This window comes from Eptatretus burgeri, chromosome 16 (genome assembly GCF_056783735.1).
Source record: "Eptatretus burgeri isolate ZD-2024b chromosome 16, Ebu_testis_v1, whole genome shotgun sequence".
Taxonomy (NCBI): Eukaryota; Metazoa; Chordata; class Myxini; order Myxiniformes; family Myxinidae; genus Eptatretus; species Eptatretus burgeri.
This window is the reverse complement of record NC_140976.1, coordinates 29546680-29560261: the sequence shown is the minus strand read 5'-3', so window position 1 is coordinate 29560261 and position 13582 is coordinate 29546680. Positions and strand designations below refer to the sequence as shown.

The window sequence follows — 13582 nt, the reverse complement described above, 5'->3', positions numbered from 1 at the left end:
TTTTTTCTTTTTTGTTATTGACAGTCCTCCAGCTACATGATAATTTTCCTTCCTTTCCAAATGCTAAAGACGGTCTGTCAGATTTAAACCTGGATGTCAGTCAAGCGTCCTTACTGCCGTGCTACAGTGGCAACATTGACTGACTTTTAATTGTGATTCTTTCGTCCCAATGCGTGCTAGGGCACAAATGTGGCAGCTGGAAAGGCTGTCGGTGTTGTCGTGGCGACCGGTGTCAATACTGAGATTGGCAAAATCCGTGATGAAATGGCTGCCACGGAACAGGAGCGAACGCCACTCCAGCAGAAACTGGATGAGTTTGGAGAGCAGTTGTCCAAGGTTTTTAATATAATTTGTTATTATTTTTTTTCAAGGTCTTCGATGACTTGGGTAATGGCTGTATTTGATTAGTTTTCAATTTGGGTTGGAAAATGGCTTTTGCTATGTTTTATGTAGTGTCAGCCTCCCTACATTCAAGTCTCTTTGCAAAGGTTATGTGATACCTTTCACAAATTGTGACAATTTTTCTTTTGCTCGTCTGCATTGAGACCTCGTTTACACAAACCTCCAGATGACCTTTTTCACCAACCTGAACAAACACTTTTTTTTGCCTTTTATGCCATAATACATTTTTTCCCCTTATATTTTATAATTTGTATGTATTGGGATTATGCAATATTTTTTTTACCTTATATTTTATAATAATGCCCAAGCCATTCTGTGGTGTTGGCTTCATAGTTAGGGTGGTAGACGTTGGATCCTAGGGTCCTGAGTTCAAATCCCGCTCAGCTGTTGAATTAATACCAGGTGGCAGCCTGTCATATTAATTAACTCGGCCTGTCATCCTTGCGAGGTCGGCAAAATGAGTGCCAGCATGCTGGTATACTGTGTCGGAGTGGCGACCCGTCCAGGATTGTGCCCAATAGCCAAGGAGACTGCATAAGCAGCACCAACGCTCTGCACAGAGTATGGTCCCAATGTCCTCCTCCTCCTCCATTCTGTTTCAGTTTGTCCTTTTCTGTCAGGTCAGGTAAGGGAGCATGCGCTGAGCTGTTGGTGTCCTTCCATTATCAGTTTTTTGTTACCATAACTTGTGAACCGTTGAAGGGATTTCAATTATCAACCAAACTTTGCACAAGTATAGACACGAATACAAAGATGAATTCATTCAATTTCGGGTTCAACCGGTCAAAGGTCGTGTGCACTTTGAAAATAATTTTTGCATACCATAACTTGAATTAGAAGCATCTGATGTCTCCCTCATACTAATCTCTTTCTTTTTTTCTCTCTCTTTTTTTACCTTTCGCACTTTCCCTCATCACCTTTGATCTCAATAATAGCCCACATGGAAAATTAAACGTAACATTTGGTTCGCATTCAAAGCAGGAGGAAGCATATCCATCGACATTCCTGTCAAATTCTGTTTGCTTCTGAATCTTGTTTTAATCTTTCCAGTTATCTCCTCTGGGGTGTCACCTTTATCCAGGTAATCACTTTGATCTGCATTGCGGTATGGATGATCAACATTGGACACTTTAATGATCCAGTTCACGGTGGCTCCTGGATCCGTGGAGCAATATACTATTTCAAGATCGCTGTGGCCCTGGCCGTAGCTGCCATTCCGGAGGGCTTGCCTGCTGTGATCACTACGTGCCTAGCGCTGGGCACACGTAGAATGGCCAAGAAGAATGCCATTGTGCGCAGCCTGCCATCTGTGGAAACACTGGGGTGTACATCTGTTATCTGCTCTGACAAGACTGGAACCCTAACCACCAATCAGATGTCTGTGCACAAGGTGAGAATTGCTGAGGTTCTTGCTATACTTGTGTGTTTGAGGTTCTGAATGAAACTCTATTTGGAAGTAAAGTTGTCGGAAAGCTTCAACAGCTTGGTTTATTGGTTGATGATGTTACAGGGAAACAGTGCGAAGAAAATGTTAACATTTGATTTGTATCTTTCCTTTAATTACATTGTATTTTGGACGTTTTCTCCTTTTATTATTGTGCCACACATTGGAGCATTCAGAGGAAGTCACCTGGAAGTTCGAGTTGTGTGTTGTTGATATGCTTTTTGAGGTTGTCTTGAATTTTTGAAAGGATTGCTTTCCTTCTGATGGCTTTTCTGTTGATTCTGATGGCTTTTCTGCTTTAGTAAAACTTGATCCTGCAACAGATTATATCATAATTGGAAATGTGCAGTTTTATTTTGGAAATTATATCCTGTTGCATAGTTATCAGATGTATCGAATAGATGGAAGTTCACTCGGGCAGGTGCAGCAGATGCAATGGCATCTGTTTCTGGCCTGTTGTCTGGTAATCATCTCAGCCTCATCTGTGAGAGTATGCCTCTTGAGGTTATGGTTCATGGAGGGTTTGAGGTTTTGTCCATTATAATGGGTAATATTACACCATTTACTGTTTTAGAAGATGTTGAGATGGATAAACCAATGAGGCATTATTACCCTTCAGCAAAGGACCTCTGTGACCTCACTCAAAACTGTGCACTTTCCGACCCAGATTTCTCCCAATGACAAATCCTCCCATCAGGACTTGGTGGTGACAAACTTTCCCGCAAATGTCTCCTGCTCTTCCTCTGCTCTAATTGGTTCATCTGATTACATGTTTCGAAGAGTCAACATCTCTTACTATATTCAGATCCGCTTGAGTGCCAGCAAGTCTGGCACTTCATTCAGGGAGATTGGCAGGGACTGCAACTTTCCTTTTCTCCAATGGCCTCATCTCAGATCACCAATTCTGATTCAGACCAGGTCACTCTGCTGTGGACATGCTGCTTCTACTATCCCAACCTCAATGGAGGCCCTCAATATTAAACGTGAGATCAGGGCCATCTCTCTAGACCAGTGTTTCTCAACCGGGGTTCCCCGGAACCCTAGGGTTCCGCAAGAGGTCGCTAGGGGTTCCGCGAGAAACAGTAATAAATAGGCTAATGTATTTTTGAGTAGTTTTTGTTTGATTTAATATTCGTAATTTTACTTTTCACGTACGGCATATTGTTGGAAACTCCTTGGTTATTATAATAGGGGCTTCAACCTCTTGTATTATTTACAATTATAACAACCATAGGGAATGTATTTAACGATATCTATATGGCGCCAGTGTGAAACCGCCCTCACTGGTAAGTGGACGTCCTGTACGTGGCGGATTCGTGTATCATTGAGTGACTGACTGAAGTATGGGACACATGCACGGTGCCCATCTATCTTCTCTGTGCTTCCTAGGTTAGTAGGTTAGTCTCTCTCTCTCAATGTTAGTTCTTCTGTTTACCTTTATTGCTTCAGCTTTATTTGTTTAAGTTTTGTTGATCAAGTTACATGACGTGTGTTTTTTAATTGTCAAACAGACTCAGGGTTGACAAACACTTTCAAAAATGACGTTTTCAAAAAAACAAAAAAAAAATTTGTGAATTAAAACCTCAGTGTGAGGTCTCATAAACGAGCAGTATGTTTTGTTTTTTTTTTCATTGCCAATAAATTTGACAAAAAGGGGGTCATTTTTTCCTGAAACCAGGTATCTGAAAAAAATATTATTTACCACGTGAACTACGATAAAAATATAAAAGAGCTAGATATTAATAATGGTATATAATAATTTTTATGTAGGGGTTCCCTGAGACATGAAAACTATTTCAAGGGTTCCACAGGGTAAAAAGGTTGAGAAACGCTGCTCTAGACATATCTGGAGCTTTCAATAGTCTGGCATCCTGCCTTTCTCTCCAAACTCTGCCTATGGCATCCAAGCCAAGGCCAACACCCCACATGGGTTGTTGACTTCCTGCACACTCATAGCTAACGTATGGCTCTTAACGGAATCCTTTCATCTCCTCTCTCTCTCTCTGTTAAGGTTGGAATTCCCCAACGTAGTGTTCTGGGCCCAATCCTATTCCTAATCTTCATCAACATCTCTGAGCAAGGTGTCAGATCAACTTTATATATTTGCTAATGACTTCACCTTCTGCCATGACATCCTTAATCCTTCAGATAAGCAGGCAGTAGCCTCTTCCCTCTCTTTCAGACCTTGACAAAAATCACACACTGGTCAAACACTTGGAAAATGTCTTTCAATGGTGACAAATCTCACACTCACTCTCTCACTCCGAAAGGACCGTCTGGCAAACCTCTTGTCTACTTGCTTAACGATCCTCTTTCAGAAATTCAGTCACTCAATCTCCCGAGTATCACTATCAGCCGTGATATTTCTTTGGCAACCCACGTTTCGAAGTTGACCTTCAAAGCCAGTCACCAACTGGACATCCTCCATCGTGCAAAGCTCTTCCTTAGCACACCTAAGCTCCCATCGACCTACAAGGCTTTCACCCACAGCTTGATGGGGTACTGCTCTCCCCTCTGGGCTGGCTTTCCTGCCTCACATTTTGCTTAGTTTCACACTGTGGAAACCAAGGCCTTCAATATTATTGGAATCTCCCGTGATTAGCTGAGTCTATGGGCCAATCACTTTCCAATCAGTCAGGTCAGTGGTCTCTGTCTTCTCCCGCCTCATTTCTGGTCTTGCACCTTTTCTCTTTCTGAGCTTTATCCCATGTTTCTGTGGGGTGCAAGTGGTCCACTAGCAACCCCCTTCTGAGGAAACTCCAAATATCCCGAATCGCTGCTCACGTCCAATCGTTCGTTCCTCTTTTTTTTCTCTCCTGTGGAGCCAACTTCCACATTATTTTCAATCTCATTCTTCCTTCCAGGTCTTCAAGATGGCTGTTCATCACCATCTCAGATCATCCCCCCATCCAAAACCATAATCTTTTCCACCCCAATTAACCCCCCCCCACCCAAACACTCCTCCCTTACCACCCCAAATTTCCAGAAGAAATTGATGTTATTTCGAGCTGATGTGCTTGCATGCCGTACAGAAGAGAGGAATGACATCAGAGGAGATAACGATGACTGATGCGTATTGTCATACCGATGTGGGTGGACATGGTCAGATCTCCCAGCTGAACAGTCACCAATTTAGCAACAAGTAGTCCTTGGTCCTGTACATCATCTGCTAGGAAAGCCCGAAAGATCTTTACTTTGGTTTTCTATGCACAGTAACTCCAACAACCATGCAATGTGTTTGTCAGTTTAAAAAGTGAGGACCCTTGATGAACCACCACATTTGTACCCTCATAACTTTGGGGTTTTGACGCCAATTTGCATCAGCCATGGAGTTACTCGTGCTGTGGTTATTTGCCCCAATTCCGGACCGCACTCCAAACCAACACTTCGATGGCGAAAACAGAGTTTATTAAACAGGTGAAAGGGAGGACAGAGAGGGAGCAAAACTACAATGAAGGATAGAATTCCATAGGGATTACCACCCCTGCACCCACAAATAATCCTGTCGGCTTATCCCATATCTTATTGCCCACATACTCACAAATAGGAGACAGCAAGAGGAGGATAAGACCGAAAGAAACCCATCTGACAAGCTGTGCTCACGCATGGTGGTGGTGGTGGTTGTTGCAATAGGAGTGGTGGGCTCAGTTTGGACGAGACATGTTACTTCCTGGTCCTGACTCTGCGTGCTGACGCCTTGTTTATTATCCGGACCAACTCACCGACTCCCTCCATCACTCACCCATTTGGTCTCTTGAAAGGTTTGAAGCTATCACACAGTGGCCTTGATGTTCATTTTGAGGCCACCATAGGTTACTATGAATGGTATATTGGGATGTGGGGGTCAGGCAGTGCTGCCGCCGGCCCGCAGAAAAAAAGGTAACCACCATGAGGCCTCTATAACTTTTTAATGTCCAACACATCCTGAAATCACCACTGGGTAAAGCTCACTCAGCCAAGCAGTGCCGAATAGCCCCTGCTGGTAGTGTGTGTGTGTATATATATATATATATATATATATATATATATATATATATATATATATATATATATATATATATATATATATATATATATATATATATATATATATATATATATATAATTATTATCTCCCCCCCCCCCCCACCCCTATCCTGATAACCTCTTATTGGAGACCAGTACTCTTAACAACCATTTTCCTATATTTGGGGGTTGGTCTGCTGAAGAGAGTGATGTTGTTGTTTCGAGAAGCACCCGCTCCCAAGGCGTCTTCCAGGGGGGTCATGTTATTATCTTTATGATTATTAACACCATGTAGCAGAGTACCCACCCTACGGGCAATCTTGTTCCAAACATGCAACACGCTCGTTTGACACGTCTCTTTATTTGGGTAGTTTTGTGTAAAGGCAACAGACGGTCGCCTTTTTTTTTTTTCTATACCTTGTCGAGGCTCGTGTGAGAGCTGAGAGAGCCTTGATTGCTTCTGAAAATGAAATTAACCTGGGTTACGTATATGAAATGACATCATGTGTACTGCTTATATGCATGTAAAATACTGTTACGGCCCGGGGTTCATATCAAGGTTCGCCATGAGGGGAAGAACTTGAGTTCCTCCTGAAAGCCCGGTCTTGAGGCCACCAGCTGCGGATAACCCCATGGCTTGGCCGGTTGCTAGTCAACCGCAAACGCTGATTGGTACCGCCAATCCTGGCAGGGATCGAACTACTTCACGTGTTCCCTTTCCGTTGAATGACGGCAACAAGGGGGGGTTGGTGCCCTCGATATGTGCTTGCTTTATCTTACCTAATCAGGTGCAGCTGAGCGGAGTTGCCAAGTATGCACTGGCTAACATATAGAGCCAATCAGTGGGGTATAGCTTCCCGGCGAGCACTACGTGTGGACTTTTCAGAATATGCATCCATATAGCAGACGAGATGGAAAGAAAGAAGAAGAACGTGTCAGGGAATAGCTTAATCAAATGTAAGAAAATCTAGAAGTGATACTACTGGTTCAGCCCGAATGACTGCGCTTGATCTGGCATCTGGATCTCTTGCTTGCCCAACACTCCGCTCCGTGAACTCTGTTTCACAAGCATCTCTCTGCTGCTCTATTCTGCCTCTCGCCACCAAGCCAAGCTATACCACAAGCACAAGCTGAATCATGAGCTCCATTGAACCACACACTCTCTGTGTGGAACACACTGCTTTTTATCATTACTTGGCAAGGGAGGAGTCCAGAAGCAGATCAGAATGGGTTGTAGGAGTTTTTCAGCATCTCCGTTGGTGTACGCATTATTTCCACAGCGCTAGCTCCACCCACATACGAGTACCGCCATGAGGATTGTGCCATTGTGTTCTGGGCTTCCCCATACTACAGAGCTCTATGCTCAATACGGTGCCGGGGTATTTGACTTCAGTACAAGATCGTGAAAGTCCTTGAGTGGCCCAGCCACAGGCCAGACTTCAATCCCATTGAGAATCTGTGGTGCTTCTACAACGTATTGACTCGGGGTTGAATAGTTATGGAAATTTGATATTTCTGTATTTCATTTTTAATTAAATTTTTTTATTTTTTATTTTAAATTGTTTTCACTGACATTATGGGATATTTTGTGTAGATCGGTAGCAACAAATTTGAATTTAATCCATTTGCAATTCAGGCTGTCGCAACAAAATGTGAAAAAGTCAAGGAGTGTGAATACTTTCTGAAGGCACTATACATGTGTACATACATACACATACATATATATTATTGCCAGGCCCGATAAAATCTGTGACTTGCTACACGTACCATGTTAACCTGTACGAATCTGTTTCATGGTCGGGTTGTTGGCCACTAAACCGTCTCCCCCACCAGGTTTCCTGGTGAAGAGGGTGTATGAATATGGATACCCAGCAGGATTAAAAACAAAACCTGTAAAAGGGCGGAGGAGTTTCTTGTGAGCCAATGGCCATCCATATCTGGTGCCCAACTGCGTCTGCGGATGTCCTTCTGCAATTGCGTTACCTTTTTCAAGGATGTTGGTGGCAGGATTTGCACTCTGGTGACCGCAACACACTGAAATCCGCAAAATCCATTTAATATACACAAAACTGAAAAATCACACCATGGTAGTCCCACCTTTGCAGCTGCCCGACGCAGGGCAGTTCATTCAATGATGGGATTGGGGCAAAACCCTTCAGGACCCCCATTCTTTCATGATGGGAGGAAAAGCACGGGGTAACCTTCCTGCATCGAGTTGCAGTGGTGTTTTGGGGTGGAGCTGAGGTGTCATCCACCAGACTGCTGTCTCCTCGGGTTAACCTGAGGCGGTCCCTTTTGGTAGGTGTTTGGAATGTCCTTTCCCTAAGAGAGGATGATCACCTGTCTCTGCTATCATCTGAGCTCCAGCATTTGACTGTCGGTATTGCAGCACTCTGAGGTTCGGAGACCAGATATTGGTGTGATACTGGCTGATGGTTACACCTACTTCTGGTGTGGTCACTGATGTTTACCATACCCAAGGAGTTGTTGTAGCTGTGTCCATTAAGCAGACTCCTATGATAATTGAGGTAACACTGTTCAATGAGCGCATTATGAGACTGATGATTCGTCACTTCTCGAGTGTCATTTCCCTGGTCTCTGAATATGCTCCGACTGAGGCGAGTGATCTCACTGTGAAGGAGGCATTCTATACCACGCTCGAGTCTGTGTTTGATCTTTGCCCAGGCAAGATACTCTTCTCTTCTTGGGGGATTTCAATGCATCGACTGGTACTGATAGGGATGGTTATGAGATGTATGTTGGTCCCCTGTTTACCAGAATTTTACCAGTTCAATCCTGAAGAGTTGTGGGTCTAAAACTGTTTACCAGAATAACACTAAGTTCCTTGACTTTGTGAGAAGTCGTGGATTTGGGGTTGGTTGGTTCATGGTTTCAGTGCCCAGAGGCTCATCACTGGATTTGGTGTTCCAACACTGGTGGTGTGGCAAAGGAGATTGATCATGTGCCCATTGCTGGTCGCTGGAGGATGATTTAGAACTGCAGGGTCTGCCAGCATGCTCAGTTCCTCAATACTGACGAGGTTTGAAATGTGGCTTTCCCAGGAAATGTCATGGCAGATAGTGAGACCCAGAAGGTTGACAGAAAGGACTTCTTCCAGAGGATTGTTGAAAAAGTGGATGGGGGGTTTTCTAAACGGTCCTTTCGGAGAGACATAGTGAGTGAGATTTGTCCGGATTGAAAGACATGTTCCATGTATTGGACCATTTTGTGATTTTACCCAGATCTGCAGTGAGCAAAGAAGCTGCTGCTTGCCGGTCTGAGGGATGAATGATGGTACGGCAGAGGGTGGAGTCATCAGCAAAGAGATATGGAGGATTTTCCAGAGAGTCGGAGAGATCATTGATGAAAACCAGAAAAAGAACAGGGCCCAGAACGCTACCTTGAGGAGCTCCAGCCTGGACAGGAAGAGGGGATGAGAGAACTCCATGAAGTGTCACATGTTGGCTGTGACAGGAGAGAAAGTCGGTGAGCCATGAGTGGAGATGGTCTTGGATACCACAGGTAGAGAGTTTGGTGAGCAGGGCAGGGTGCCAGACGGTGTCAAAAGCACATGATATGTCCAGGGATACGTCCAGGGATTTCATGTCTGGCATTGAGGACCTCTATTCATATTTGGGAGAGCAGAAGCAGCATATCCAGGGTAGAGTGACCTGGTCTGAAATCAAATTGATGATTGGAAATCAAACCATTGGAGAAGAGGAAGAATTTAATGTCTGAAGCGATGATGGATTCCATAACCTTGCTGATGATTGGGAGAAGGCTGATTGGTCTGTAGTTGCAGGGATCTGTTTTTGCACCTTTTTATGCAGGGCAGTAATGTTTGCTGATTTCCAAGCAGATGTCAGATAACCTTGAGCAAATGAGAGGGTGAATAGAACAGAGAGAGGGTGAGCAAGAGCAGAAGAGCAGGTTTTTAGGACACGTGGGCTGATGCCGTCTGGACCGGTTGCAGAATCTGAGTCGAGGTTTGACAGCAAGCTCTCCACCTTGTCAGGAGAAAAGGACCTAGAGTCTAGGGACAGTTGGGTGTGACTGGGTAAGGTGTGTAGAGAAAGCGATGGATTTTGGACACAAGATTTAGCTGCAAACACCGAGTTCAGGCATTCAGCCTTTTCACGTGCGGTATCAGCAGTGCAGCCATTTGAGGTAAGGGAAGGGATAAAAGGGGGAACATACACCAGAAACAGATTTGATTAGATGCCACCAGGATTTTGAGGAGGGAGAGAGGTTTGAAAGTTCAGACTTGAGCGGAGAAAGATGTTTTCTGGCTCTCCTGAGGGTAGGATACATACTTGTTCCGAGCTTTATGGAAGGAACTGAGATTACCCTCAGTTGGGTTTGCTTTTCATGAGGCAAAGCAAGTTGTTTCAGGACAACTGCCTCGCCACAAGCTTCAGTGAACCAAGGGCTGGAGGAAGGGTAGGACAACTGAAGACGAGAGGGGATAAATCTGTGCATGAGGGAGAGCAAGTTTCTTTGAAAGCATTCCCAGGATGACTATGTTGGAGAAAGTAGCGATAGGAGACCAGTCTGCAAGTCTGTAAGTTTGATGGCTGCTTGGAGACCCTGCCAGTCGGCTTGAGTGAAATGCCAGACTCGACGGCGGTGAGGTGGTTCTCTGATAATAGCCAGAGATGTCCACTTTGACAAGGATGTGGTCTGAAGAACCGATTGGAGCGGAGGAAGAGCAGCAGATATTGTCAGGGAAATTTGTCAAAATCAGATCCAGAAGAGATATGGAGTACCATTGGTTGAGATATGGGTCGGGAAGTTGACCGATTGAGTCAGTCCCAATGAGTCGCAGAAAGCTTTTGCAGAGGTGCCATGACAGGTGAAACAGGTACCCACACCTAGCCAACTGGCTTGGTGACGATTGAAGTCGCCACATATGAAAAAGAGAGAGTTTGGATGAGAATATAGAAGTTGGTCCATGTTTTCAGATAGTGAGGTGTAGATGGAGTCATCACTGTTCGGTGGACGGTACAGTACACATATTAACATGAGGTGGGAGTGGAGGGGAAGCCATAGCCAGAGGTATTTGTGGGGGTGTGGGGGAGTGAGGGCAATGCATGGAGAGTGAGGAATAGAGTCTTTGATGAAGAGAGCAACTCCTCCACCAGGACGATGCTCAGGTCTTTCATACCGGAGGAGGGAGTAACCAGGGATAGATACTTGGGAGTCAGACATGTCTTGGTGGAGGAAAGTTTCTGTTAGGCAGATAATGTCTGGTTTGTCAGTGGCAACCTGTATGGAAAGATCTGAAAGGTTTGAGCAAAGGCCCCAGATATTTGAGGTCCACACTGTTAATGAAGAGGGAGGGGAGGAGGCTTTGGGTGCAGCGGGTGGGAGGGGATGGGGATGGTAGGACAAGTGACGAGGGGTAGAGGTGGGAGGTGAGGAGGTTTGTTTAAAGAGTGTGGGGATGAGGCTGGATGAGGAGGAGAAAAGGCTCTGTGGTGCTGGGGGAGGGGGGGGACAAGAGAGGGGGAAGAAGGCAGTTGAGGATTTGAGGAGGTGGAGTGAAGAGATGCGGCTGAGAGGGCAGTAGAAGGAGGCAGCTTTGTGGATGAGAGGTGGGGCAACTTTGAGAAGGATGAGTGAGGGGGGTGAATGGTGGGAGAAATGTGAGGGGGAAGTTTTTGAGAAAGGTGAGAGGGAGACTTGGAGGGAGAAGAGTGTGATTGTTGCTTTGAGAGTGAGGGGTGAGTTGGCAATGAAATTGGAAAAAAAGAATGGTTGATGGAAAGCGAGCATTCATAGCAAACTGGGGTTTTTTTTTTAAAGTTTTAGGTCAAAGATGCGATTAAACACATTTCTTGATTGATGTAATAAAGGCGAATTCAGAGAATGGAGAGAAGAAACGCTGTAACAGTTGGATTTTTTTTTTTGGCAAGGTATGAAGGCGAGGTCGAATTGAGAGCAGTCTGTTTAAATAGTAGAAGAGTAGTGCATTATGATACAGTAAAGAGTACCACACATGTGAAAGAGGAAGATTAAGCATTATAAGAGATCCTTTTTATTATTATTATTGTTTGAGAGAGTATTCATCAGATTAGGTCATGGAAGTGTCGTAGAAAAAATTGTGAGGTGAATGGTGAAATTGGATCGGTAAACGCAGGGGGTCTAAACAGATCACATGGTCATGGGAGAAGCACTTGGCTCTGGGAGGTGTATCGTCAAAAGTGAAATTATTTATTTTAAATAAGGATTGCGTAACATTTGGAAAAGGGAAGGTTGAAGTAAAATCGTGGAAGTGTGTGGTGAACTTGGACAGTAAACACAGTGTGAAGCTGCTGGGTCGATGAAAAGTAGAGAGCCACGTGGTTACAGGAGGTGTAGAGATTGAAAGGATACAAGGAAGATTATTATTTTTTGATGTATTTTTGAAGAACAGTTAATATTCGGGAATGGAAGGTTGTAGATCGGAAGAAATCGTGAAGGTAATGGCGAGAGAGGGTCAGCTCAGTTGAATAAAGATGGTGTGCCAGCAGGAGGAAGAAGAAGAGGATGAAGAAGAAGAAGAAGAAGAGGAATTGAGACTAGTGAGTGTGCAAGGAGAAAGGTAGTTTTTAATTTTTTATTTTTTATTTATTTAAGACAAGAAATAGTGTTTTGTTGGGAGTGATGGGGGACATTGGGAAAGTGGGGAAGATAGAAATTGAAGGTAATGGGGAGAAAATACAAATAAACATGATCGTACACTGAGGGGAACGATGGGTATGCCTCAAGCACTCGGTAAGACAAGGTCGACGAAAACTCACAAAATAGCACGGTTTTTGAAACAAAACCGAACGAGGAACACACAGTAACATGCAGGTGAGAAAATAAACAGTTAAAACGGGACAGATAACGACCGGAAACTGAACTTTGAGATCGTCGGCAGAGAGCCCTTGTAGGAGACCTGCCAACGCTCCAAACCCAGAACTGGAAGTGAACCGGCTCCAAACCCAGAACCGGAAACCCAGAACCGGAAGGGGTGCCACCAAAACTGATCAATCTGATTTCTGAACTATACTCTGTAACTGAGAGTGCTGTGATGTGTGGTGGGTGGTTCCATATCTGACTTGTTTCCATTTTTCCTGGAGTTTGTCAGGGGTGTGTACTGGCTCCACACTTGTCAGTGCTTGTATTGACTGGATTCTGGGGAGAATGTTGGAGAGATCAAGCTGCGGTGCATCATATGGGAATGTCAAAATCTTTGACCTTCATTTCGCAGATGATGCAGTCATCTTTGCCGAGATGCTGGATAAGGAGTCCGAGCCGCTGGGATTATGGGTCTCCTGAGTCAAAACTAAGATCCAGACTTTCAATGACTTTTTGGATGCTGCTATCTTGTCTGTACCTGATTGTGGTGAGGATGTTGAGGTCACAAAGAGATTCGCTTACCTTGGCAGTGATGTTCCTGTCTCTCCATGTTATGAGCCAGAGGTTGATAGACGTCTGGGTCGGGCTTGGGAGTCATGGATTCACTGGATCATGGGGTGTGGCGCTGTCAGTACTTATGCAGGAGGATGAAAGTCTGAGTTTAACTTATCGGTCCTTCCAGTCTTGCTCCACAGATGTTGGAGTTGGATTCTGACCAAGGAACTGAGACGGAGACTTAACTCCTTGGGTCCCAGGTCTCTGCAACTGCTCATTGGACAATGTCTGACCAGTGATAGCCAGCATTCTCCAATGAGCAGAGAATCAGATGTGATTTGTTTCCTGTAT

General features: G+C 44.5%; 1 protein-coding gene across 2 annotated transcripts in view; it reads left to right on the top strand.

Annotated features, from left to right (window-relative positions):
- The window catches only part of LOC147010798 (sarcoplasmic/endoplasmic reticulum calcium ATPase 2), a 108876-nt gene that overhangs the window by 55745 nt on the left and 39549 nt on the right, over positions 1-13582 (top strand). For both annotated transcript variants that reach the window (XM_085858914.1, XM_085858915.1), the window contains exons 8-9: positions 181-336; positions 1484-1792. In XM_085858914.1, the coding sequence (XP_085715040.1) occupies positions 181-336; positions 1484-1792 (465 nt within the window). The remainder of the gene's footprint in view (positions 1-180; positions 337-1483; positions 1793-13582) is intronic.